Genomic DNA, 26,269 nt, shown 5'->3' on the forward strand with positions numbered 1-26,269 from the left:
AAATGCCCTCTAAACTAGGGATGGGTTAAATGCTGGCCATGAACGAATAAAAAATATACAACAGAGAGAGGGGATAACAGTAATAATATAACAGAGGGAGTGTATAACAGCAGCTCCTTCATTGTCTCTTAACCTGAGTACAGTCCTGCATCTCTTTGCTCTCTAATATAAGTTGACACCTCCAGATCCTGAGCTAAATGTTGAAGACTGGAGTTGGTGATAAAGGATCCATCAGTTCTTCTTATCTCTGCTAGGAATGCATCACGGTATTTATCCTTTGACTATTCTTCCTGACCGAAGATTGCAAACATCCACTGTGAATAGTAGATTAATGTATTTCATGGTCTCTGGTTTGACTTCACAGCTGTTTGTCTGCAGCAGTTTGGATCTCACGCTTGTCGGATTAACCAGGACATTCTACATCCGGATTGGTGTGAATGACTAAAAACAGTGCAGACGAGACTATTGCTGTAAAAACAATGGAACGCATCCATCACGGCTTTCACAAGCGCACAACATTAGCTAAGAAACGGGTTCAGAGGATGTCCACAGATGATATGAGGAAATTCATGAAGAACAATGGATTTGTGCTGTTCACTGTGTTGGCTGTTATTATTGGTTAGTACTGTCAGGTACTTCAACCTAAAATCATATTGATGACCTTTAACATATCAATGGGCAAACAGCCCCATTCGCACACAGTCATGTCTTTCCCCAAAACACCCAGCTTTGCCTCCCAAAGATTCCCATCACTCATTTCTGAGAAGGATAATAACCTCTGCCCAATGCCTTCCATCACTTCCCTGTGGCACCCCATCACTATTTGTTCCTGTATTAATCTCAACCTAATCTCACTACCTTGTCCTGTCCCCAAAGCCTTGTCTCAATCGTAAACTAATCCCATGCCCCAATCCCTCCACTCCTCACACCACAGCACAATATTCCAATATATTCCTGAAATAGGTTGCTCTCCTTCTGCCTAATCTGATTCCCGTTCTTTGTCCCCAGGTATCATACTCGGTTTCTGTCTCAGGGAATATCAGATGGATTTCCGGCAGATTAAGTACTTTTCCTTTCCTGGGGAATTACTGATGCGTATGTTACAGATGCTGGTGATGCCGCTCATCATTTCCAGCTTGGTCACAGGTAGGATCCTTATCACAATACAAGTTCATTTTGTTTAGTCTTTCTCAAGTTCCTTCTCAGTGTCAGCAAACCTCTGATTTTACATTCACTAAGTTGGTCAAACAGAAACTGTGCATTTATATAACACCATTCATGATCCCAGGACTTGCCAAAGTGACTGGCAATGAAGTTGATTTGAATTACAGCCACATTTGAAATATAGAAAAGGTAACAGTCCATTTCCACAAAATAAGATGCCAGGTAATCATCTATGGTATGTTGCCTTCCTGGTGCCAGAGTAAAGGCAACACTGAGAAGGTGCAGAACATTTTAAGAGGGGAAGGAAACAGCCAGAAATGCGGACCATGCCGGAACCAATGACATAGGAAAGGACAGGATTGAGGTCATGCAATCAGAATTTCAGAAATATAGGAAATAGAAGCAGGAGAAGGCCATTCGGCCCCTTGAGCCTGCTTGACCATTCAATTCGATCATGGCTGATCCTCTATCACAATGCTATTTTGTCTTTATTATCTAGAAATCTATCAATGTCTGTCTTGAACATACTCTATAACTGAGCCTCAATGCCTTTTGGCGTAGAGAATTCCAAAGATTACCACCCTCTGAGTGAAGAAATTCCTCCTCATCTGAATCCTAAATGGCCTGCCATTAGGGAGGCAGTTAAAAAGCAGAACTTCAAATTTAGTCATTTCTGGATTTGTCCCATGTGTATAGGAATAGTAGGATAAAACAGGTGAATATGCAGCTGGAGGAATGGTTCATGAGGGAGGGTTTCAAATTTCTTGGGCATTGGAACTAGTTCAGGGGCTGAAAAAACATGTTTAAAGTGGATGGGTTGCCTCTCAACACAGCTTGGACCAATGTCCTCAAAGGGAGATTAAATTGGTACTTTGGGGGAGGGTTTGTAATAATTTGGCAGGTGTATGAACAGCTGGATGAAGGAAGAAGGTGCACAGAGGATTGGGACAGAAAAATAGCACTGGAGTAAAGAATTGTTCAAAAATAGAAGGGATCAGAAAGAGGACAAAAACAAGGCACCAATGGAATGCAGATCTTTATTCATTCACAGGAAATGAGCATCACTGGCAAGACCAGCATTTATTACGAACCCATAACTGCCATTGTGACAAGTTGTCTCCTTGAACCACTGTTTAGCAATTTGGTTCCACTGAGTGACTTGCTAGGCTATTTAAGAGTCACATATCACAGAATCACACAACTGTTATGGCACAGGAACCAGAGAACCATAGAACACTACGGCACAGAAAACAGGCCATTCGGCCCTTCTAGTCTGTGCCAAAATATTATTCCACTAGTCCCATTGACCTGCACTAGTCCATAACCCTCCAGACCTCTCCCATCCATGTATCTATCCAACTTATTCTTAAAACTTAAGAGTGAGGCCGCATTTACCACGTCAGATGGTAGCTCGTTCCATACTCTCACCACTCTTTGAGTGAAGAAGTTCCCCCTAAACCTTTCCCCTTTCACCCTAAAGCCATGTCCTCTCATGTTTATTTCTCCTAATCTAAGTGGAAAGAGCCTACTCGCATTTACTCTGTCTATACCCCTCATAATTTTGTAAACTTCTATCATATCCCCCCTTGTTCTTCTATTCTCCAAGGAATAAAGTCCTAACCTGTTTAATCTTTCCCTGTAACTCAACTCCTTAAGACCCGGCAACATCCTAGTAAATCTTCTCTGCACTCTCTCAATCTTACTGATATCCTTCCTGTAGTTAGGCGACTAGAACTGCACACAATACTCCAAAGTTGGCCTCACCAATGTCCTATACAACCTCACCATAACATCCCAACTCCTATACTCAATACTTTGATTTATGAAGGCCAGTATGCCAAAAGCTTTCTTTACAACCTTGTCTACCTGTGACACCACTTTCAAGGAACTATGGACTCCCAGATCACTTTGTTCCTCCGCATTCCTCAGTGCCCTACCATTTACTGTGTATGTCCTACCTTGGTTCGACCTTCCAAAATGTAACACCTCACACTTTTCCGCATTAAATTCCATCTGCCTTTTTCTGGCCCATTTTTCCAGTTGGTCCAGATCTTTCTGCAAGCTTTGAAAGCCTTCCTCGCTGTCCACAATGCCTCCAACCTTAGTGTCATCAACAAACTTGCTGATCCAATTCACCACATTATCATCCAAATCATTGATATAGATAACAAACAACAATGGTCCCAGCACACCTGAAGCACACCACTAGTCACAGACCTCCAGTCTGAGAAGCAATCATCCACTACCACTCTCTGTCTTCTCCCACACAACCAATTTTGAATCCAGTTCACAACCTCTCCATGGAAACCAAGTGTCTGAACCTTCTGAACTAACCTCCCATGTGGGACCTTGTCAAAGGCCTTACTAAAGTCCATGTAGACAACATCCACAGCCTTTCCTTCATCTACTTTATTGGTAACCTCCTTGAAAAACTCTACAAGGTTCGTTAAACACGACCTACCACGCACAAAGCCATGCTGACTATCCTTAAGCAGGCCTTGGCTGACCAAATAATTATATATTCGATCTCTCAGAACACCTTCCAATAATTTACCTACTACTAACGTCAGGCTCACTGACCTGTAATTACCTGGTTTACTTTTGGAGCCTTTTTTTAACAACAGAACAACATGAGCTACCCTCCAATCCTCCGGCACCTCACCCGTGGCTAAGGACATTTTAAATATTCCACTAGTCCCATTGACCTGCACCTAGTCCATAACCCTCCAGACCTCTCCCATCCATGTATCTATCCAATTTATTCTTAAAACTTAAGAGTGAGCCCGCATTTACCACGTCAGATGGCAGCTCGTTCCACACTCTCAGCACCCTCTGAGTGAAGAAGTTCCCCCTAATGTTCCCCCTAAACCTTTCCCCTTTCACCCTAAAGCCACGTCCTCTCATGTTTATTTCTCCTAATCTAAGTGGAAAGAGCCTACTCGCATTTATTCTGTCTATACCCCTCAAGAGGCTATTTGTCCCATTATGTCTGCACCAGTTCTCCAAATTAGCAACTCACCTAGTGCCATTCCCCAGCCTGCTACCCGTAACCCTGCACATTCTTCCTTTTCAGATAACAGTCTAATTCCCTTTTGAATGCTTCAATTGAACCTGCCTCTATCACGCTTTCAGGCAGAGCAATATAGACCCTAACCACTTGCTATGTACAAAAGTTTCTCCCCCAATCACTTTTGCTTCTTTTACTAATTACTTTAAATCTGTGTCTTCTGGTTCTCGATCCTTCCACCAATAGGAATAGTTTCTCTCTATCTACTCTATCTAGTCCCCTCATGATTTTGAATACCTCTATCAAATCTCCTCTCAACTTTCTCTTCAAGAGAAACAGTCCCAACTTCTCCAATCTATCTTCATAACTGAAGTTCCTCATCCCTGGAACCATTCTCATGAATCTTTTCTGCCCTCTCTCCAATGCCTTCACATCCATCCTAAAGTGTGATGCCCAGAACTGGACACAATACTCCAGTTGAGACCGAACTAGTGACTTATACAGATTCAACATAGCCTCCTTGCTCTTGTACGCTATGCTCCTATTAATAAAGCCCAGGATACTGTATGCTTTATTAACCGTGCTCTCAACCTGTCCTGCCACCTTCAATGATTTATGTACAAATACGCCCAGGTCCCTCTGCTCCTGCACCTCCTTTAGAGTTGAACCCTTTATTTTATATTGTCTCTCCATGTTCTTTCGATCAAAATGAATCACTTCACATTTCTCTGCATTGAATTTCATCTGCCACCTCTCTGCCCATTTCACCAACTTGTCTATGTCCCTTCGCAGTTTTGCACTATGCTCCTCACAGTTCATAATTCTTCCAAGTTTAGTATCATCTGCAGGTTTTGAAATTGTTCCCTGTACACCAAGGTATAGGTCATTAATATATATCAAGAAAGTCAAGGGCCCCAACACTGGGGAACTCCACGACAAACCTTCCTCCATCCCGAAAAAGATCCACTAACCTCTACTCTCTGTTTCCTAGTCACTCAGTCAATTTCATAGCCATGTTGCTACTGTCCCTTTTATTCCATTGGCTATAACTTTGCTCACAAATCTGTCGTGTGGCACTGTATCAAACACCTTTTGGAAGTCCATGTACACCACATCTACAGCATTACCCTCATCAAACTTCTCTGTTGCCTCTTCAAAAAACTCCAGAAAGTTAGTTAAACATGATTTTCCCTTTAAAAAAACTGTTGCTGGCTTTCTTTAATGAAACTGCATTTGTCCATGTGACTTAAATTTTGTCCCGAATTATTGTTTCTAGAAGTTTCCCCACCACTGAAGTTAAACTGACTGGCCTGTAGTTTCTGGGCTTATCTTTACACCCTTTTTTGAAAAGGATGTAACATTTGCAATTCTCCAGTCCTCTGGCACCATCCCTGAATCTAAGGAACACTGAAAAATTATGGCCATTGCCTCTGCAATTTCCACTCTCACTTCCCTCAGTATCCTTGGATGCATCTCATCCGGTCCTGGTGCCTTATCCACTTTAAGTCTAGATAACTTATCAAATACCACCTTCTTATTAAGCAGTTAAATGGTTGGGCCGAGGACACTACCTGAGGAACTCCTGTTGTATTGTCCTGGAGCTGAGTTGGCTACCCCCAACAATCGCAACCATAACCATCTTCCTTTGTGCTAGATATGACTCCAACCAGCAGAGAGTTTTCCCCCTGATTCCCATTGACTCCAGTTTTGCTAGGGCTCCTTGATGCCACACTCAGTCAAATGCTGCCTTGGTGTCAAGGGCAGTCACTCTCACCTCACCTTGGGAGCTCAATTCTTTTGTCTATGTTTGAGCCAAGGATGTGATGAGGTCAGGAGCTGAGTGGCTCCAGCGGAACCCAAACTGAGCATCAGTGAGCAGGTTATTGTTAAGCAAGTGCCGCGTGATAGCACTGTTGATGACCCCTTCCATTACTTTACTGATGATGGAGAGTAGACTAATGGGGCGGCAGTTGGCCGGGTTGGATTTGTCCTCCTTCTTGCGTACAGGACATACCTGGACATTTTCCACACAGTTGGGTAGATGCCAGTGTTGTAACTCTTTGGAGTAAAAACCAAATAAACTAAATTAACAAATCAGGGTACAAATTAAAAGGCAACCCCCTAAAGGGAAATTGCAAAAACAAAAGACAAAATTTAAAGAAAACTTACCAACATTAAACCAAAATGTGATTAAGAGGATCAATAAAAACCCTGGTCCCTGTGGTGCCCACCGAGCATGGAAGGCCTCAACAGTGCCGGCAGACACTGTGTGCTCCCTAGCTATACTAGAATAGCTTGGCTAGGGGTGCGGCAATTTCTGGAGCACAAGTCTTCAGTACTATTGCCAGAATGTTGTCAGGGCCCATGCAGTATCTAGTGCCTTCAGCTTCTTGATATCACGTGAAGTGAATTAAATTGTCTGAAGACTGACATCTGTGATGCTGGGGACCTCCAGAGGAGGCCGAGATGGATCATCCACTTGGCACTTCTGGCTGAACATTGTAGCTAATGATTCAGCCTTATCTTGTGCACTGATGTGCTGGGCTCCTCCATCATTGAGGATGGGGATATTTGTGGAGCCTCCTCCTCCAGTGAGTTGTTTCATTGTCCACCACCATTCACAACTGGATGTGGCAGGACTGCAGAGCTTAGATCTGATCCGTTGGTTGTGGGATCACTTATCCCTGTCTGTCACTTGCTGCTTATGCTGTTTGGTATGCAAATAGCCCTGTGTTATAGCTTCACCAGGTTGACACCTCATTTTTAGGTATGCCTGGTGCTGCTTCTGGCATGCCCTCCTGCACTCTTCATTGAACCAGGGTTGACCCCCTGGTTTGATGGCAATAGGAGATTGGGGCATATACCAGGCCATGAGGTTACAGTTTGTGTTCGAGTACATTTATGCTGCTGTTGATGGCTCACAGCACCTCATGTATGCCCAGTCTCGATTTGCTAGATCTATTCAAAATCTGTCCCATTTAGCACGGTGGTAATGCCACACAACATGATGAAGGGTATCCTCAATGTGAAGGCGGGAATTCATCTCCACAATGACTGTGTGGTGGTCACTCCTACCAATACTGTCATGGACAGATACATCCTGCGGCAGGCAGGTTGGTGAGGATGAGGTCAAGTATGTTTTTCCCTCTTGTTGGTTCCTTCACCACCTACCGCAGACCTAGTCTAGCAGCTATGTCATTTAGGACTCAGCCAGCTCTGTCAGTACTGGTGCTACTGAGCCACTCTTGGTGATGGACATTGAAGTCCCCCAACCAGGGTACATTTTGTGCCCTTGCCACTCTCAGTGTTTCCTCCAAGTGGTGTCTATATGGAGGAGCACTGATACATCAGCTGAGGGAGGGCAGTATGTGGTAATCATATTTGACCTGATGCCAAGAGACTTCAAGGAGTCCAGAGTCGATGTTGAGGACTCCCAGGGCAACTCCCCACCGACTGTATACCATTGTGCCACCACCTCTGCTGGGCCTGTCCTGCCAGTGGGTGGTGATGGTGGTGTCTGAGACATATTCTGTAAGATATGGTTCTGTGACGATGGCTAAGTCAGCCTGTTGCCTGACTAATTTGGCACTAGCCTCCAGATGTTAGTAAGGAGGACTTTTCATGGTCGACAGGGTTGCGATTGCAGTTGTTATTTCCAGTGTCTAAGTCAATGCCGGGTGGTCTGTCCTTTTTTGTGACTTTGTAGAGATTTGTTACAACTGAGTCGCTTGTTAGGGCATTTCATAGTCAACCACATTACTGTGGGTCTGGAGTCACATGTAGGCCAGACAGATTTCCTTCATTAGTGAACCAGATGGGTTTTTACAAGAATCGAAATTAGACTTTTAAAGATCAACAAAGATCTGCTTTGGTGGGATTTGAACCCAGGTCCCCAGAGAATTACCTTGAGTCTCTGGATGACTCGCCCAGTGATATTACTACTATGCCATTGCCTCCACCTGCTTTTTTTTATCACCCATTTGCTTCTTTTACTACTATTTTACTATTTATATGCCTATAGAAGACTCAATCTCTTTCCATACTCCCTCTTTGTTTCTCTTATTTCTTTCTTCACCTCGCCTCTGAACCTTCTATAGTCAGACTGGTTTAAAATTGTGTTTTCTACCTGACTGAGGAACATAAGAACCTAGGAATACAGGAACAGGAATAGGTCATTCAGCCTATTGAGCCTGCTCGGCCATTCAATACGATCATGGCTGAGCAGCCACTTGAGTTTTTTTTTATTCATCCACGGATGTGGGCTTCGCTGGCTGGGCCAGCATTTATTGCCCATCCCTAGTTGCCCTTGAGAAGGCGGTGATGAGCTGCCTTCTTGAACTGCTGCAGTCCATGTGGTGTAGGTACACCCACAGTGCTGTTAGGAAGTGAGTTCCAGGATTTTGATTCAGCAACAGTAAAGGAACGGCGATATATTTCCAAGTCAGGGTAGTGAGTGACTTGGAGGGGAACTTCCAGGTGGTGGTGTTTCCATCCATCTGCTGCCCTTGTCCTTCTAGATGGTAGTGGTTGTGGGTTTGGAAGGTACTGTTGAGGGACCCTTGGTGAATTAGTGCAATGCATCTTGTAGATGGTACACACTGCTGCTACTGTGCGTCGATGGTTGAGGGAGTCAATGTTTTGTGGATGTGGTACCAATCAAGCAGGCTGCTTTGTTCTGGACACTGTCAAGCTTCTTGAGTGTTGTGGGAGCTGCACTCAACCAGGGAAGTGCAGAGTATTCCATCACACTACTGACATGTGCTTTGTAGATGGTGAACAGGCTTTGGGGAGTCAGGAGGTGAGTTACTCACTTCACGATTCCTAGCCTCCGACCTGCTCTTGTAGCCACTGTATTTATATGGCTAGTCCAGCTCAGTTTCTGAACAATCGTAATGCCCAGGGTATTGATATTGGGGGATTCAGTGCTGGTAATGCCATTGAAAATCAAGGGGCGCTGATTGGATTCTCTCTTGAAATTATGAGGCGCGAATGTTACTTGCCACTTGTCAGCCCAAGCCTGGATGTTGTCCAGGTCTTGCTGCACTTGGATTATTTCAGTATCTGAGGAGTCGTGAATGGTGCTGAACATTGTGCGAACATCTCCACTTCTGACCTTATGATGGAAGGAAGGTCATTGATGAAGCAGCTGAAGATGGTTGGGCCTAGGACACTACCCTGAGGAACGTCTGTGATGTTCTGGAGCTGAGATGACTGACCTCCAACAACCACAACCACCTTCCTTTGAGCTAGATTAGACTCTAACCAGCGGAGAGTTTTCCCCCGATTCCCATTGACTCTGGTTTTGCTAGGGCTCCTTAATGCCACACTCTGTCATATACTGCCTTGATATCAAGGGCAGTCACTCTCACCTCACCTCGGGAGTTCAGCTCTTTTGTCCATGTTTGATCCAAGGCTGTAATGAGGTCAGGAGCTGAGTGGCCCTGGCAGAACCTAAAGTGGGTGTCAATGATCAGGTTATTGCCAAGCAAGTGCTGCTTGATAGCACTGTTGATGACCCCTTCCATTACTTTACTGATGATTGAGAGTAGATTAATGGGGTGGCAAATTGCTGGGTTGGATTTGTCCTGCTTTTTGTGTACAAGAAATACCTGGATAATTTTCCACATAGCTGGGTCGATGCTATTACACAGCTGTACTGGAACAGTTTGGCTAGGAAGCGGCAAGTTCTGGAGCACAAGTCACCACCATTCATGACTGAATGTGGCAGGACAGCACAGCTGACTTGTTAGTTGTGGGATTGCTTAGCTCTGTCTATCACTTGCTGCTTATGCTCTTTGGCATGCAAGTACTCTTGTGTTAAAGCTTCACCAGGTTGACACCTCATTTTCAGGTATGCCTGGTGCTGCTCCTGGCATGCCCTCCTGCACTCTTCATTGAACCATGCTTGATCCTCTGGCTTGATGGTATTGGTAGAGTGGGGGGATATGCCGGGCCATGAGGTTACAGATTGTGTTTGAGTACAATTCGACTGCTGCTGATGGCCCACAGCGTTTCATGCTGCCCAGTCAAGAGAAGACATACAAGTCAAGGGCATATGTAAAGTCACAGTACACTACAGAGGTCAAACAGTGAAATTACCTTTAATGGTAGTAGCAGGCAAGGGACCTAGTCTCCTCGGAGGAAACTGACTGAAAGAAATTAAATTGGAGTGGACAGAAATCTTCCAACTGAGAACTAATGGGCTATCAGAGCTACTACAAAAATATGCCTCAAATTTCAAGAATGAACTTGGAAAGATGGAGTGTCTACAAGCAAAAATTCATGTAGATCCAGAGGCAGCACCAAGATTCATGAAGGCAAGACCAGTACCTTATGCAATGCAGGAAAAGGTTGAAAAAGGATAAGCACACATTCCAGGCAAAAGAAGTGACTTACCTAGGTCACAAGGTACATTCACAAGGCCTACATCCAGCTGAAGAAAAAGTGAAAGCACCAGCGCCAAAGAATACATCTGAACTGAAATCATTTTTAGGAATGATCAATTACAATGGATGCCTCTTGCCTAATTTGTCAACTAAACTGGCACCCCTGTATTACTTGCTCAAGAAAAACCAGTGACGGTCTTGACAAACACCACAGGAAGAAGCTTTCGCAAAAGTCAAATAGTTGTTACAATCACACCTACACCTACATCAATCCAGGCCTCTAGTACATTTTGACCCAAAAAAAGAGTTTATATTAACGTGTGATGTATCTCCCCTATGGAGTGGGAGCAGTGCTTTCCCATCGAATGGATGATGGATCAGAATGACCTTTCAGATATGTCGAGAACACTCAATACTGCAGAAAGAGCATACTCCCAAATAGAAAAAGAAGGCCTGTCAATCATTTTCAATGTTAAGAAGTTTCACCAATACGTATATGGTCGCCATTTTACTATCATACTGGACCACAAGCCATTATTGGGATTATTCAGCGAAGACAAGGCTATACCTGCTATAGCCTCAGCAACTGTACAAGGATGGACATTGATAGAATCATAGAGGGGTACAGCACAGAAAAAGGCCCTTCGGCCCATTGAGTCTGCGCCGGTCAAACAAGTACCTAGCTATTCTAATCCCGTTTTCCAGCACTAGGCCCATAGCCTTGTATGCCATGGCATCGCAAGTGCACATCCAAATACTTCTTAAATGTTATGAGGGTTTCTGCCTCTACCACCCTTTCAGGCAGTGAGTTCCAGATTCCCACCACCCTCTGGGTGCAAAAATTCTTCCTCACATCCCCTCTAAATCTACTGCCCCTTACCTTAAATCTATCCTCCCTGGCTATTGATCCCTCCACCAAGGGGAAAAGTTCCTTCCTGTCTACCCTATCTATGCCCCTCATAATTTTCTACACCTCACTCATGTCCCCCCTCAATCTCCTCTGATCCCAGGAAAATAATCCCAGTCTATCCAATCTCCCCTTATAACTAAAACTCTCTAGCCCAGGCCACATCCTGGTAAATCTCCTCTGCACTCTCTCTAATGCAATCACATCCTTCCTATAATGCGGATTCCAGAACTGCATGCAATACTCTAGCTGTGGCCTAACCAGTGTTTTATACATAGAACCATAGAACACCACAACACAGAAAACAGGCCATTTGGCCCTTCTAGTCTGTGCCAAAATATTATTCCGCTAGTCCCATTGACCTGCACCTAGTCCATAACCCTAAAGACCTCTCCCATCCGTATTTCTATCTAATTTATTCTTAAAACTTAAGAGTGAGCCCGCATTGACCACGTCAGATGGTAGCTCATTCCACACTCTCACCACTCTCTGAGTGAAGAAGTTCCCCCTAATGTTCCCCCTAAACCTTTCCCCTCTCACCCTAAAGCCATACAGTTCTAGCATAACCTCCCTTCTCTTATATTCTATGCCTCGGCTAATAAAGGCAAATATCCCATATCCCTTCTTCACCACCTTATCAACCTGTCCCACTACCTTAAGGAACTGGTGGAATGCACACCTTCTGATCCTCAATACTTCCCAGGGTCCTACCATTCATTATATATTCCCGTGCCTTGTTTGTCCTGCTCAAGTGCATCACCTCACACTTATCTGGATGAAATTCCATTTGCCACTGATTAGTCCATCTGACCAGCCCATCTATATCCTCCTGTAATCTAAGGCTATCCTCCTCACTATTTACCATCCCACCAATTTTCGTGTCATTTGCGAACTTACTGATCAACCCTCCTACATTCAAGTCTAAATCGTTTATAGTTACCACAAACAGCAATGGACCCAACACCGATCCCTGTGGAACCTCACTGGACATAGGCATCCAGTCACAAAAACACCCCTCGACTATCACCCTCCGCTTCCTGCCACTCAGCCAACTCTGGATCCAATTTGCCAAATTGCCTTGGATCCCATGAGCTCTTACCTCCTTTATCAGTCTCCCATGTGGGACCTTATCAAAAGCCTTGCTGAAGTCCAAGTAGACTACGTTAGATGCATTGCCCTCATCCACACACCTGCTCACCTCTTCGAAAAATTCAATCAAATTGGTTAGACATGACCTCCCCTTAACAAAACCATGCTGACTGCCCTTGATTAATCCCTGCCTCTCCAAGTGTAGATTAATTCTGTCCCTTAGAATTGCTTCCAATAGTTTCCCCACCACTGAGGTTAGACTGGCTGGCCGGTAGTTCCCTGATTTATCCCTTCCTCCCTTCTTGAATAACAATACCACATTGGCTGTCCTCCAGTCCTCTGGCACCTTTCCTGTAATGAGAGAGGCATTAAAAATTATTGCCAACGCCCCTGCTATCTCCTCCCTTGCCTCATTCAACAGCCTGGGATACATTTCATCCAGGCCTGGAGATTTATCTACTTTTAAGCCTGTCAGACCACTTAGAACCTCCTCCCTTTCTATGCTAATTTCTTTAATTATATCACAGTCCTTCTGCCTGATTTCCATACCCACGTCGTCCCTCTCACTTGTGAACACTGACACTAGTATTCATTCAGAACCCTACCTAAGTCTTCCAGCTCCACACACAAATTACCACTATGGTCCTTAATGGGCCCTACTCCTTCCCTAGTTATCCTCTTACTCTTAATGTACTTGTAAAATAACTTTGGATTTCCCTTTATCTTACCTGCCAATGTTTCTTCATGCCCCCTTTTTGCTTTCCTAATTTCCTTTTTAAGTTCCCCCTACACATTCTATATTCCTCTAGGGCTTCTGCTGTTTTGAGCCCTCGGTATCTGCCAGAAGCCTTCCTTTTCCTCTTTATCCAATCCTGTATATCCCTCGACATTCAGGGTTCCCTGGATTTATTGGGTCCCACCCTTTATCTTTATTGGAATATGTTAGGGAACCCACCCACCCTGTAAACACTGTGTGTTAATGTTAGAGCGCTCACACACACTGTAAACACTGTGTGTTCATGTTAGAGAACACACACACCCTGTATTCTCCCTATTTTCTTCTTGAATGAGTCCCACTGCTCTGATGCAGATTTAGCTAAAAGTAGCTGCTCCCAGTCCACTCTGGCCAAATCATATCTGATCTTATTAAAATTGGCCTTCCCCCAATTTAGAACTCTGATTTCTGTCCCATCCTTGTCCTTTTCCATAACAACCTTGACTCTAACTGAGTTATGATCACTATCAGTAAAATGCTCCCCCACTTATACCTCTACCACTTGCCCGGCTTCATTCACAGAATCAATGTGCAGAAGAGGCCCTTCAGCCCATCGAGTCTGCACCGACATGTGAGAAACACCTGACCTACCTACCTAATCCCATTTACCAGCACTTGGCCCATAGCCTTGAATGTTATGACATGCCAAGTGCTCATCCAGGTACTTTTTAAAGGATGTGAGGCAACCCGCCTCTACCACCCTCCCAGGCAGCACATTCCAGACCGTCACCACCCTCTGGGTAAAAAACTTTTCCCCCATATCCCCCCTATTAGTGAGAGGCAGCATAGTTTTGTGAAGGGGAGGTCGTGTCTCACTAACTTGATCGAGTTTTTCAAGGAAGTGACAAGATGATTGACGATGGAAGAGCAGTGGATGTTATATACATGGATTTCAGTAAGGCCTTTGACAAGGTCCCTCATGGCAGACTGTTACAGAAGGTAAAGTTGCATGGGATCAGAGGTGAGCTGGCAAGATGGATACAGAATTGGCTTGGTCATAGAAGACAGAGGGTACCAGTGGAAGGGTGCTATTCTGGATGGAGAGCTGTGACTAGTGGTGTTCTGCAGGGATCAGTGCTGGGACCTTTGCTGTTTGTAGTATACATAAATGATTTGGAGGAAAATATAACTGGGCTAATTATTAAGTTTGCAGATGACACTAAAGTTGGAGGAGTTGCAGATAGTGAAGAGGATTGTCAAAGGAAACAACAAGATATAGATCGGTTGGAGACTTGGGCGGAGAAATGGCAGATGGAGTTTAATCCAGACAAATGCGAGGTAATGCATTTTGGTCTAAAACAGATAGGAATAATACAGTAAATGGCAGAACTCTTAAGTGCATCGACGGGCAGAGGGATCTGGGTGTACAGGTCCACGGGTCACTGAAAGTGGCAATGCAGGTGGATAAGGTAGTCAGGAAGGTATATGGCATGCTTGCCTTCATTGACAGGGGCATTGAGTATAAAAGCTGGGAAGTCATGCTGCTGCTGTATAGAACCTTGGTTAGGCCACACTTGGAATATTGCGTGCAATTCTGGTCACCACATTACCAGAAGGATATGGAGGCGTTGGAGAGAGTGCAGAGGATGTTTACCAGGATGCTGCCTGGTCTGGAGGTTATTAGTTATGAGGAGAGGTTGAAAAAACTCGGATTGTTCTCATTAGAGCGACAGAGATTAAGGGGCGACTTGATAGAAGTTTACAAAATTATGAGTGGCATGGACAGAGTAGATAGTCAGGGTGGAGGAGTCAATTACTAGGGGACATAGATTTAAGATGAGAGGAGAAAACTTTAAAGGAGATGTGCGGGACAAGTTTTTTATGCAGAGGGTAGTGAGTATCTGAAATTTGCTGCCAGAGGAGGTGGTGGAAGCAGGTACAATAGTGAGGAGCCGCAGAGGAGATTCACCAGGATGTTGCCTGGGATGAAACATTTAAGTTTTGAAAAGAGGTTGGATAGACTTGGGTTGTTTTCGTTGGAGCAGAGAAGACTGAGGGGCAACCTGATCGAGGTGTACAAGATTCTGAGGGGCATGGTCAGGGTGGATAGGGAGCAGCTGTTCCCCTTAGTTGAAGGGTCAGTCACAGGGGGGCATAAGTTCAAGGTGAGGGGCAGGAGGTTTAGGGGGGATGTGAGGAAAATCTTTTTTAACCAGAATGTGGTGACGGCCTGGAATGCGCTGCATGGGAAGGTGGTGGAGGCGATCCTTTAAGAAGAAAGGCACATCCTGTAAAAAGTACCTGGATGAGCACTTGGCACGTCATAACATTCAAGGCTATGGGCCAAGTGCTGGTAAATGGGATTAGGTAGGAAGGTTAGGTGTTTCTCACGTATCGGTGCAGACTCAATGGGCCGGAGGGCCTCTTCTGCACTGTGTGATTCTGTGATATCTAAAGCCCTCCCTCCTGCACTATCTCTCCAGCCACACATTCAACTGGACTAACCTCCTATTTCTATACTCACTAGCGCATGGCACCAGAAGTAATTCAGAGATTACTACCTTTGAGGTCCTGTTTTTTTAATCTGCTTCCTAGCTCCCTAAATTCTGCTTGCAGGACCTCATCCCTCTTTCTACCTATATCATTGGTACCAATATGTACCACAATCTCTGTCTGTTTGCCCTCCCCCTTTAGAATGTCCTGCAGCTGTTCAGTGACATCCTTGACCCTGGCACCAGGGAGGCAACATACCATCCTGGAGTCATATCTATGGCTGCAGAAACGCCTGCCTGTTCCTCTTACTATCAAGTCTTCTACCACTATTGCTCTTCCCCTCTTTTTCTTCCCCCCTGTCCAGCTGAGCCACTCACAGTGCCATGAGCGTGGCTGCATTCCCCAGAGGAACCGTCACTCTCACCAATTTCCAACACAGAAAAACAGTTCTCGAGCGAGATGAACCTTGGGGATTTCCTGACTACCTGCCTTATCCATTTCTTCTGCCTGATGGTCACCCATTCCCTCTCTGTCTGCACTTCCATAAGCTGTGGGATGACCACGTCTAAAAACGTGCTATCCACGAAGCTCTCAGCCTCGTGGAGGTACCTCAGTGCCTCCAGCTGCTGCTCAAGATCCGAAACTCAGGGCTCAAGTAGCTGCAGCTGGTGTCACTTGCTGCACACGTGGTCGGTCAGGGTGCAAGGAGCATCTAGGCCTTCCCACATGTTGCAGGCGGTACATAACACGGGGCTAAGCTGCCCTGCCATGCCTCTAGTTGAAACTAATCCCTTATTTTAAGTTAAATACAGTAAGAAAATGTTAAATTATTTATGTACTTTAAATAAGAACTAGAACTCTTACCTTTCCTTAACTTAATCTATTTTTAACTGGAGAAAAACACTTACCCACTGCTCACCAATCAGCTCTCACCTTTGTGCTGATGTCACCTTTTGAAGCTTCCCCGTACTCGTGTAGGTTCTGATCTCTTCACCGCTCTCTCGCGCTGTCTTGTGATGTCACTCTTGTTATTTTCAACAAGAACTGACTGCAGGACACTCTTCCCAGACTGCTTCACCATGATGCTGATTGCAGGACACACCTCCCAGACTGCTTCACCGCGATGCTGACTGCAGGACACTCTTCCCAGACTGCTTCACCGTGATGCTGACTGCAGGACACTCTTCCCAGACTGCTTCATCGCGATGCTGACTGCAGGACACTCTTCCCAGACTCATCTTAGCAGCATATGAGCTTACTTTTACTCATAGACCCGGAAGTCAAATTGCAAATGTAGATGCACTCAGTTGTTTGCCCATGCAAGTAAAAGATGAGGATGTTGAACTTCCTGGATTCATCACCGATATGTGCTAGACAGATTAAAGATTGGACAAATCGAGACCCAGTCTTATCCAAAATGCTAGATCAAGTTCTTCATGGTTAGTCACAAGAACAAGAACCTGATGAAATGAAGTTGTATTTCCAGAGAAGATACGAATTAACCAGCCAGGACGGTAGCTTATTGTGGGAAGCATAAGTGATTGTTCCTCCAAAAGGACAAAAGCTATTGTTACCTGCACTTCACAGTGCACATCCCGGAATTTCCAAAATGAAGACAAATTGAATGAAAACTTTTTTTGAAAAATAAAAACTTGTCCCATCTCATGAGACACAGTCACATGAGGGTATATATTTCATTACATTTTTAATGTCTTAAATAATTTCTTTAAAAAGTGCTTCAATCTCCCTGAGGCAGCTTCGTGCATGCAAAAGAGCGCCTGACCCGACTCTCCCACCTCCTCGCTCAGCACTACTGCTCATGATCCACATTAGGTGGGCCTTTATTGGCCTGCCCACATGACATCACGGTGCCGAGCCGATCACGGGCTGCGGGCGGCTCCACAACCACCCCTGCCTGCTCCTGCTGAGCCTGCCCGACCAATCTAAAATCCTGGCCATGATCTTGAAAGCCAATAGCAGAGCCGTGCAAGCTACCTCTGTAGTCAGTAGTCTTGAGTTAGAGTCTGAAGAGTAAAGACAGAGTTTTGAGCTATAAGCACACAAGTGTAGTTGCTAATTTCCTTTTATAAATAAACAGAGTGTGTTTCTTCTAAGAACGGTCCGCAGGTCTTCTCCGTCTTGGTGCCTGCTTGGTCACCCTGAAACAAGCGTGCAACCCAGATCCTTTAGCCCCAACAAATCAGAGCACTGGATCCAACACTGGGATAGACAGGTTTTTGGTGTCTCAGGGAATTAAAGGATATGGGGAGCCGGTGGGAAAGTTTTATTATTCTTTCACGGGATGTGGGTGTCACTGGCAAGGCCAGCATTTATTGCCCATCCCTAATTGCTTTTGAATTGAGTGGCTTGCTAGACCATTTCAGAGGGCAGTTAAGAGTCAAGCACATCATTGGGGGTCACAGAGTGGCTGCAGGACATTCTGCTTGGGGAGGGTGATCAGCCAGATGTCATGGTCCACATTGAACAAATGACTTAGGTAGAAAGGGGGTGTGGTCCTGCAATCAGAATTTAGGTAGAAAATTAGCAAACAAGACCTCAAATATTATAATCTCCGGATTACTCCCAGTGCCACATGTTAGTGACTACAGAAATAGGAGGATAAGGCAGATGAATGCATAGCTGGAAAGATGGTGCAGCAGGGAGGGCTTTAGATTCCTGGGACACTGGGATTGGCTCTGGGGGAGATGGCACCTGTGGAAGCTGGACAGTTGCACCTGAACAGAGCTGGGACTGAGTTCCTTGCTACTGCTGTTGGGAGGGATTTAAGCTAGCTCGGCAGGGGCGTGGGAACCAAGAGACAATAGAGAGGAATACCAGGGTGCACAAAATACTGCGAAGGACAGGTAGCACTAATATAGAGAATAGTAAGTTAATAGGTAAAGTTGAGGCAAGGGAGAAAGTAACAAAATCTAAATCATATGCATGTATGTGAATGCACTGAGTATAGTAAATAAGATTGGGGAGTTACAGGCGCAGATTGCCATGTGGAAATATGATGTTGTGGCGATAACAGAGACGTGGCTCAAGAAAGGGCAGTACTGGGTGTTAAATATTCCCAGGTACAAGGTGTTCATAAGGGATAGGAAAGGAAGGAAAGGAGCAGGGGTGGTGGTATTGATTAAGGAGAGCATTGCAGTGCTGGAGAAAGAGGGTGTCTCAGAGGGTTCAAGGACAGAATCAATTTTGCTCGAGCTAAGGAACAAAAAGGGCTCAATTATATTGTTCAGTGTAGTACATAGACTGCCAAATAGTGAGAAGGATGTAGAAGAACAAAATTACAGGGAAATTAAAGAGAGATGCAGGCATTATAGAGTAGCTATAATGGGTGACTTTAATTACCCAAATATAGACTGGGACAATGGTAGTGTAAAGGGCAGAGAGGGGTAAAAGTTCCTAGATTGTGTTCAGGAGAATTTTCTACAGCAGTATGTGTCCAGTCCAAAAAGAAAAGACGCACTGTTGGACCTGGTTCTTGGAAGTGAGTTGGGCCAAGTAGATCAAGTGTCAGTGGGGGAACATTTAGGAGACAATGATCGTTGTATTGTACGTTTTAGGATGATGATAGAAAAGGGCAACAGGCAATCTAGAGTAAGAATAATTAATTGGACAAGAGCCAACTTCGATGGGGAAAGAACGGAGCTGGGCCAGATAGACAGGAATGAAAGATTGGCAGGAAAAACTGTAGCTGAACAATGGACTACCTTCAAAAAAGAAATGGTTCGGGCACAGTCAAGGTAGATTCCATCGAAAGGGAAAGGTAGAGCAAACAAATCCAGAGCTCCCAGGATGAAAAAGGAGACTGAAATTAAGATAAAGAAGAAAAAGTGTACTTAAGACAGGTGTCATGTAGAAAGTACAATTGAGAACCAAAAGGAATACAGAAGGTCCAGAGGGGAAGTGAGAAAGCATATTATAGAAGTGAAGAGGGATTATGAGAAAAGACTGGCAGCCAACATAAAGGGGAATCCCAAAGTCTCCTATAGACATATAAATAGTAAAAGGTGGTAGAAGGAGGAGTAGGACTGATTAGGGACCTAACAGGGAATTTACACATGGACGAAGGGGCCATGGCTGAGGTATTAAATGAATACTTTGCATCCGTCTTTATCAAGGAGGTAAAGGCTACCCTGGCCATGGGGAAAGATGAGGAGGAAGCTCTGTCACTAGAAGAGTTCAAAATTGATTAGGAGGAAGTGTTGAATAGACTGTTGGTACTTAAAGTTGACAAGGCACTGGGACTGGATAAGTTGCATCCAAGGATATTGTAGGAAGTGAGAGTAGAAATTGCAGGGGCACTGGCCATAATGTTTCAGTCTTCCCTACACTCAGGGGTGGTGCCAGAGGACTGGAGAATTGCAATCATTACACCTTTGTTCAAAAAAGGTTGTAAGGATAAGCCCAGCAATTACAGACCAGTCAGTTTAACTTCAGTGGTGGGCAAGATTCTAGAAACAATTAATCAGGATAGAATTAGTAGTCACATGGAAAAATATGGGTTGATAAAGAAGAGCCAGCATGGATTTTTAAAGGGGAAATCGTGTTTAACTAACTTGCTGGAGTTTTTTAAAGATGTAACAGAAAAGGTCGATGAGGGCAATGCTGTTGATGTGTACTTGGACTTTCAAAAGGCATTTGACACACAATTGTGCCACATAACAGACTTGTGTGAAAAGTTATTGTAGCAACGTGGATACAAAATTGGCTGAAAAATAGGAAACAGGGAGTAATGGACAATGGATGTTTTTCAGGCTGGAGGAAGATTTGTAGTGGAGTTCCCCAGGGGTTGGTATTGGGACCCTTGCTTTTCCTGATATATATTAATGATCTAGAACTTGGTGTGCAGGGGACAATTTCAAAGTTTGCGAATGATACGAAGCTTGGGAGTGTTGTGAACTGCGAGGAGGAGGGTGTGGAACTTCAAGAGGACGGACAGGTTGGTGGAGTGGGCAGATAGGTGGCAGTTGAAGTTCAATGTGGAGAAGTGTGAGGTGATGCATTTTGGTAGGAAGAACATGGACAGACAATGTAAAATAAGGGGTGAAATTTTGAAGTGGGGGGCAGAAGCAAAAAGACCTGGGTGTATATGTGCATAGATCATTGAAGGTGGCAGGACAGGTGGAGAGAGCAGTTAATAAAGCATATAGTATCCTGGGCTTTATTAATGGGGACATGGAGTAGAAGAGCAGGGTGGTTATGCTGAATTTATATAAGACACGCTTTAAACCTAAGCTGGAATATTGTATACAGTTCTGGGTGCCACATTATAGGAAGGATGCGGGCACATTGGAGAGAGTGCAGAAGAAGTTTACAAGAACGGTTCCGTGGATGAGAAACTTCAGCTATGAGGATAGATTGGAGAGGTTGGGACTGTTGTCCTTAAAAAGAAAAAGGCTGAGAGGAGATTTGATAGAGATGTTCAAAATCATGAGGGGGCTGGACAGAGAAGGTAGTGAGAAGCTATTCCCGCTCATAAAAGGATCAAGAACGAGAGGGCACAGATTTAAAATATTTTGCAAAAGAAGCAAATGTGACGTGAGAAAACACTTTTTCATACGATGAGTGAATTGGGTCTGGAATGCACTGCCTGGAAGTGTGGTGGAGGCAGGTTCAATTGAAGCATTCAAGAGGGCATTAGATGATTATTTGAAAATGCCACAAGACCATAAGACATAGGAGTAGAAGTAGGCCATTTGGCCCATCGAGTCTGCTCCGCCATTCAATGAGATCATGGCTGATCTGATAATCCTCAACTGCACTTTCCTGCCTTTTCCCCATAACCCTTAATTCCCTTACTGATTAAAAATCTGCCCATCTCAGCCTTGAATATACTTAACAACCCAGCCTCTACAGCCCTTTGCAGTAAAGAATTCCACAGATTCACTACTCTCTGAGGGAAGAAATTCCTCCTCATATCTGTCTTAAATTGGCGCTCCCTTACTCTGAGATTATGCCCTCTGGTCCAAGGGGAAACAACCTCTCAGCATCTACCCTGTCAAGCCCCCTAAGAATCTTACATGTTTCAATAAGGTCGCCTCTCATTCTTCTAAATTCCAAAGAGTACAGACACAACCTACTCAACCTCTCTTCACAAGAAAATCCCTCCATACCCAGGATCAACCTAGTGAAACTTCTCTGGACTGCCTCTAATGCCAGTATATCTTCCCTTAAATAAGAGGACCAAAATTGTTCACAGTATTCTAGGTGTGGTCTAACTTGTGCCTTGTATAGTTTGAGCAAGACTTCCCTATTTTTGTACTCTACTCCCTTTGAAATAAAGGCCAACATTCCATTTGTCTTCCCTATTACCTGCTGAACTTGTATGTTAGTTTTTTGGGATTCATGTACAGGGACTCCCAAATCCCTCTGTGCTGCAGCCTTCTGCAGTCTTTCTCCATTTAAATAATATTCAGCTCCTCTATTCTTCCTGCCAAAGTGCATAACCTCACATTTTCCCACATTATATTCCATCTGCCAAGCTTTTGCCCAGTCACTTAATCTGTCTATATTCCTCTGTAGACTCCTTGTGTCATCCTCACCAATTGCCTTCCCAACTATTTTTGTGTCATCTGCAAACTTGGCGATAGTACATTCACTTCCCTCATCTAAGTCATTTATATATATTGTAAATAATTGAGGCCCCAGCACTGATCCCTGTAGCACACCACTAGTTATAGGTTGCCATTCTGAAAATGCTCCCCTTATCCCAACTTCCTTTCTTCTATTAGTTAGTGAATCCTCTATCCATGCTGATATACTACCCCCAACATCATGGGCTCTTTATCTTATTAAGTAGCCTTATGTATGGTACCTTATTGAACACCTTTTGGAAATCCAAATATATTACATCTACTGGTTCCCCTTTATCTATCCTGCTTGTTAGCTCCTCAAAGAATTCTAATAAATTTGTTAGGCATGATTTCCCCTTCATGAAGCCATGCTGACTCTGCTTGATTAGATTATGTATTTCTGAATGCTCTGCTTTGCATCCTTTATAATAGACTCCAACATTTTCCCAATGACAGATGTTATGCTAACTGGCCTATAGTTACCTGTTTTTTGTCTCCCTCCGTTTTTGAATAAGGGTGTTACATTGGTATTCTGCAATCCTCTGGGACTTTTCTAGAATCTAAGGATTCTTGGAAGATTACTTCCAGTACATCCACTATCTCTGTAGCTACTCCCTTTAATATCTTAGGATGCAACTCATCAGGTCCAGAGGACTTATCAGCCTTTAGCCCCATTAGTTTCCCTAGTACTTTTTTCTTGAGTGATAGTTATTGCATTTATTCCCTCCCCTCCTTTTGCCCCTTGATAATTTAATATTTTTGGAATGTTATTAGTATCTTCTACCATGAAGGCTGAAGCAAAGTATTTATTCAACTCCTCTGCCATTTCCTGGTTCCCCATTATTATTTGCCCAGCTTCATTCTCTCAGGGGCCCAAGTTCACTTTGGCCTCTCACTTCCTTTTCATATATTTAAAGAAGCTCTTAATGTGCGTTTTTCTATTACTTGCTAGTTTACCCTCAAAGTTTATTTTCTCTCTCTTTACTATTTTTTTGGTCATCTTTTGTTGGTTTTTAAAACTTTCCAAATACTCTGGCTTACTACTAATCTTTGCCACATTGTATGTTTTTTCTTTCAATTTGATACTGTCCTTAACTTCCTTGGTTAACCATGGTTAGTTTATCCCCTTCCCTGAATCCTTCTTCCTCACTGGGATATATCTTTGTTGAGAGTCATGAACTATTTTCTTAAACATCTGCCATTGTTCATCAACTGTCTTTTCTGCTAAACTGCTTTTCTAGTCCACTCCAGCCACTCTGCCCTTATTCCATTGTAATTACCTTTATTTATGTTTAGTGCAGTTGTTTCCGACCGAATTTTCTCACTCTCAAATTGAATACTAAATTCTACCATATTATGGTCACTGTTTCCTAGGGGATCTTTTACTCTGAGATCATTTATTAGATCTGCCTCATTGCACATTACCAGATCCAAAATAGCCTGATCCCTGGTTGGATTCACAATATATTGTTCTAAGAAACTGTCCCGAATATACTCTATGAATTCTTGCTCATGTCTATCTCTGCTAATTTGATTTTCCCAACCTACATGAAGATTAAAGTCAACCATGATTAATGTACTGCCTTTTTTACATGCCCTCATTATTTCCTGATTTATTCTCTGCCCTACAGTATAGTTACTGTCAGGGGACCTAAAGAGTACTCCCATCAGTGTGTTCTTCCCGTTGTTGTTTCTTACCTCCACCCATATGAATTCTGCATCTTCAGATCTAAGATCCTTTCTTGCTATTGTACTTATTCAATCTTGTACTAACAAAGCTACCCTACCACCCTTTCCTTCCTGCCTGTTCTTTCAAAAAGTCACATGCCCCTGAACATTTAGTTCCCAGCTTTGATCTCCTTTTTACCGTTTCTCCGTAATATCCATTGACCTCTATTGTGCCACTAATTCATTTATTTTGTTCTGAATACCACGTGCATTTAAGTAAAGAGCCATTATTTTTGCCTCTTTACCACTTTTTCCACTTTTGACCCTATTTACTGTTTTTTTATATATGTTTGTACACTCTGTCGCTTCCTGTCACTCTCTGGGTATTATTACCTAAGTAGCTGCCCTGCAAGGCTGCCATGTCCTTTTGCTTTGTAAGCCTACGCATCCCCTTTCCAGAACCCTGCCCCCCTCTATTTAGTTTAAAGCCTTCTCTACAGTCCTAGTTATTTGGTTTGCCAGGACACTGGTCCCAGCACAGTTCAAGTGAAGCCCGTCCCACCGGAACAGCTCCCTCCTACCCCAGTGCTGGTGCCAGTGCCTCATGAACTGAAACCCATTCCTCCCACACCAATCACTGAGCCATGTATTTAACTCCTTGACTTTATTTACCCAGTGCCAGTTTGCCCGTGGCTCAGGTAGCAATCCCGAGATTATTACCTTGCAGGTTCTGCTTTTTAATTTAGCTACTAACTGTTCAAATTCTTTCAGCAGAACCTCCTTTCTAGTCCTATCAATGTCATTGGTACCAACATGGATGACGACAACTGGATCCCTCCCCTCCCACTCCAAGTTCCTCTCCAGCCCTGAGGAGATGTCCTTAACCCAGGCACTGGGCAGGCAACACAGCCTTCAGCACTCATGCTCATGGCTGCAGAGAACAGTATCTATCCCTCTAATTATACTGTTCCCTACCACTACTACACTCCCATTTGCTCCACCCACTTGAATGACTCCCTGTACCATGGTTCCATGGTCAGTTCGCTCATCCTCCCTGCAGTCCCCGTTCACATTCACACAGCTTGCAAGAACCTTGTAACTGTTGGACAGTTGCAGGAGCCAAGGCTTTTCAAACACAACCCAATTGCTTCACCTGCAGTCACATCCTCCTGCCCCTGATCACAGACCAAAGTTGAATTACCTAATCTGAGAGATGTGATCGCCTCCTGAAAGTGTCCAGGTAACTTTCCTCCTCCCTGTGTGACGCAATGTCTGCATCTCAGACTGCAGCACCTCAAATCAGATTCGAAGCTCCTCGAGCTGCAAACATTTACTGCAGATGTGTTCTCTCTGGATCACCTTGATATCCAGTAGCTCCCACATGCTGCAGCAGCAACACATCACTCGTCCTTCCATTGCTATTGTATTTTATTCAATTTATTAATTCATTACTCCACAATCCCCACTCTTGAGACTTTATTATAATTAATTTTTATACACACCAGTATCGATCTTATACTTAACAAGCTATCTTTAAGAAAATGAGAAAAAAAGAAAAAATAAGAAAAAGAAAAAATAGAATAGAATAGAAACAATGTGCAGGGGTAATGGGAAAAGACAGGGCAATGGCACTAGGTCATAATGCTCATTTGGAGAGCCAGTGCAGACACAATGGGCTGAATGGCCCCCTTTTGTGCCGTTAAAATTCTGTGATTCTGTGGAGTCACATGTAGGCCAGACCAGGTAAGGATGGCAGATTTCCTTCCCTATAGGACATTAATGAACCAGAGGTGGTGGCATAGTGGTATTGTCACTAAACTGGTAATACAGAGACCTCAAGTAAAGCTCTGGGGACCTGGGTTTGAATCCCACCACAGCAGATGGTGGAATTTGAATCCAACAAAAATCTGGAATTAAAAGTCTGATGATGACCATGAAACCATTTCTGATTTTCATAAAAACCTGTCTAGTTCAGTATTGCCCTTTATGGAAGGAAATTGGTTATCCTTGCCTGTGTCCGACTATAGATCCACAGCAATGTGGTTGACTCTTAAATGTCCTCTGAACAAGGGTAGTTAGGGATGTGCAATAAATGCTGGCCTAGCCAGTGATACCTACATCTCATGAATGAAGTAAAAAAAGATGGGTTTTTACAGCAATCAATGGCAGTTGGCATGGTCACCATGACTGAAACTGGCTTTATTTTCCAGATTTTATTAAATGAATTAAATTCCACCAGCTGCTATGGTGGAA

General features: G+C 43.9%; 1 protein-coding gene across 1 annotated transcript in view; it reads left to right on the plus strand.

The window, feature by feature from the left end:
• Nucleotides 1–437: 437 nt before the first annotated feature.
• LOC121277116 (excitatory amino acid transporter 1-like) overlaps nt 438–26,269 on the plus strand; it is a 162,349-nt gene continuing 136,517 nt past the window's right edge. Inside the window, exons 1-2 of the mRNA XM_041186137.1 lie at nt 438–618; nt 1,009–1,146. Of these exons, the coding sequence (XP_041042071.1) occupies nt 438–618; nt 1,009–1,146 (319 nt within the window). The remainder of the gene's footprint in view (nt 619–1,008; nt 1,147–26,269) is intronic.

This window comes from Carcharodon carcharias, chromosome 4, assembly GCF_017639515.1.
Source record: "Carcharodon carcharias isolate sCarCar2 chromosome 4, sCarCar2.pri, whole genome shotgun sequence".
Classification (NCBI taxonomy): Eukaryota; Metazoa; Chordata; class Chondrichthyes; order Lamniformes; family Lamnidae; genus Carcharodon; species Carcharodon carcharias.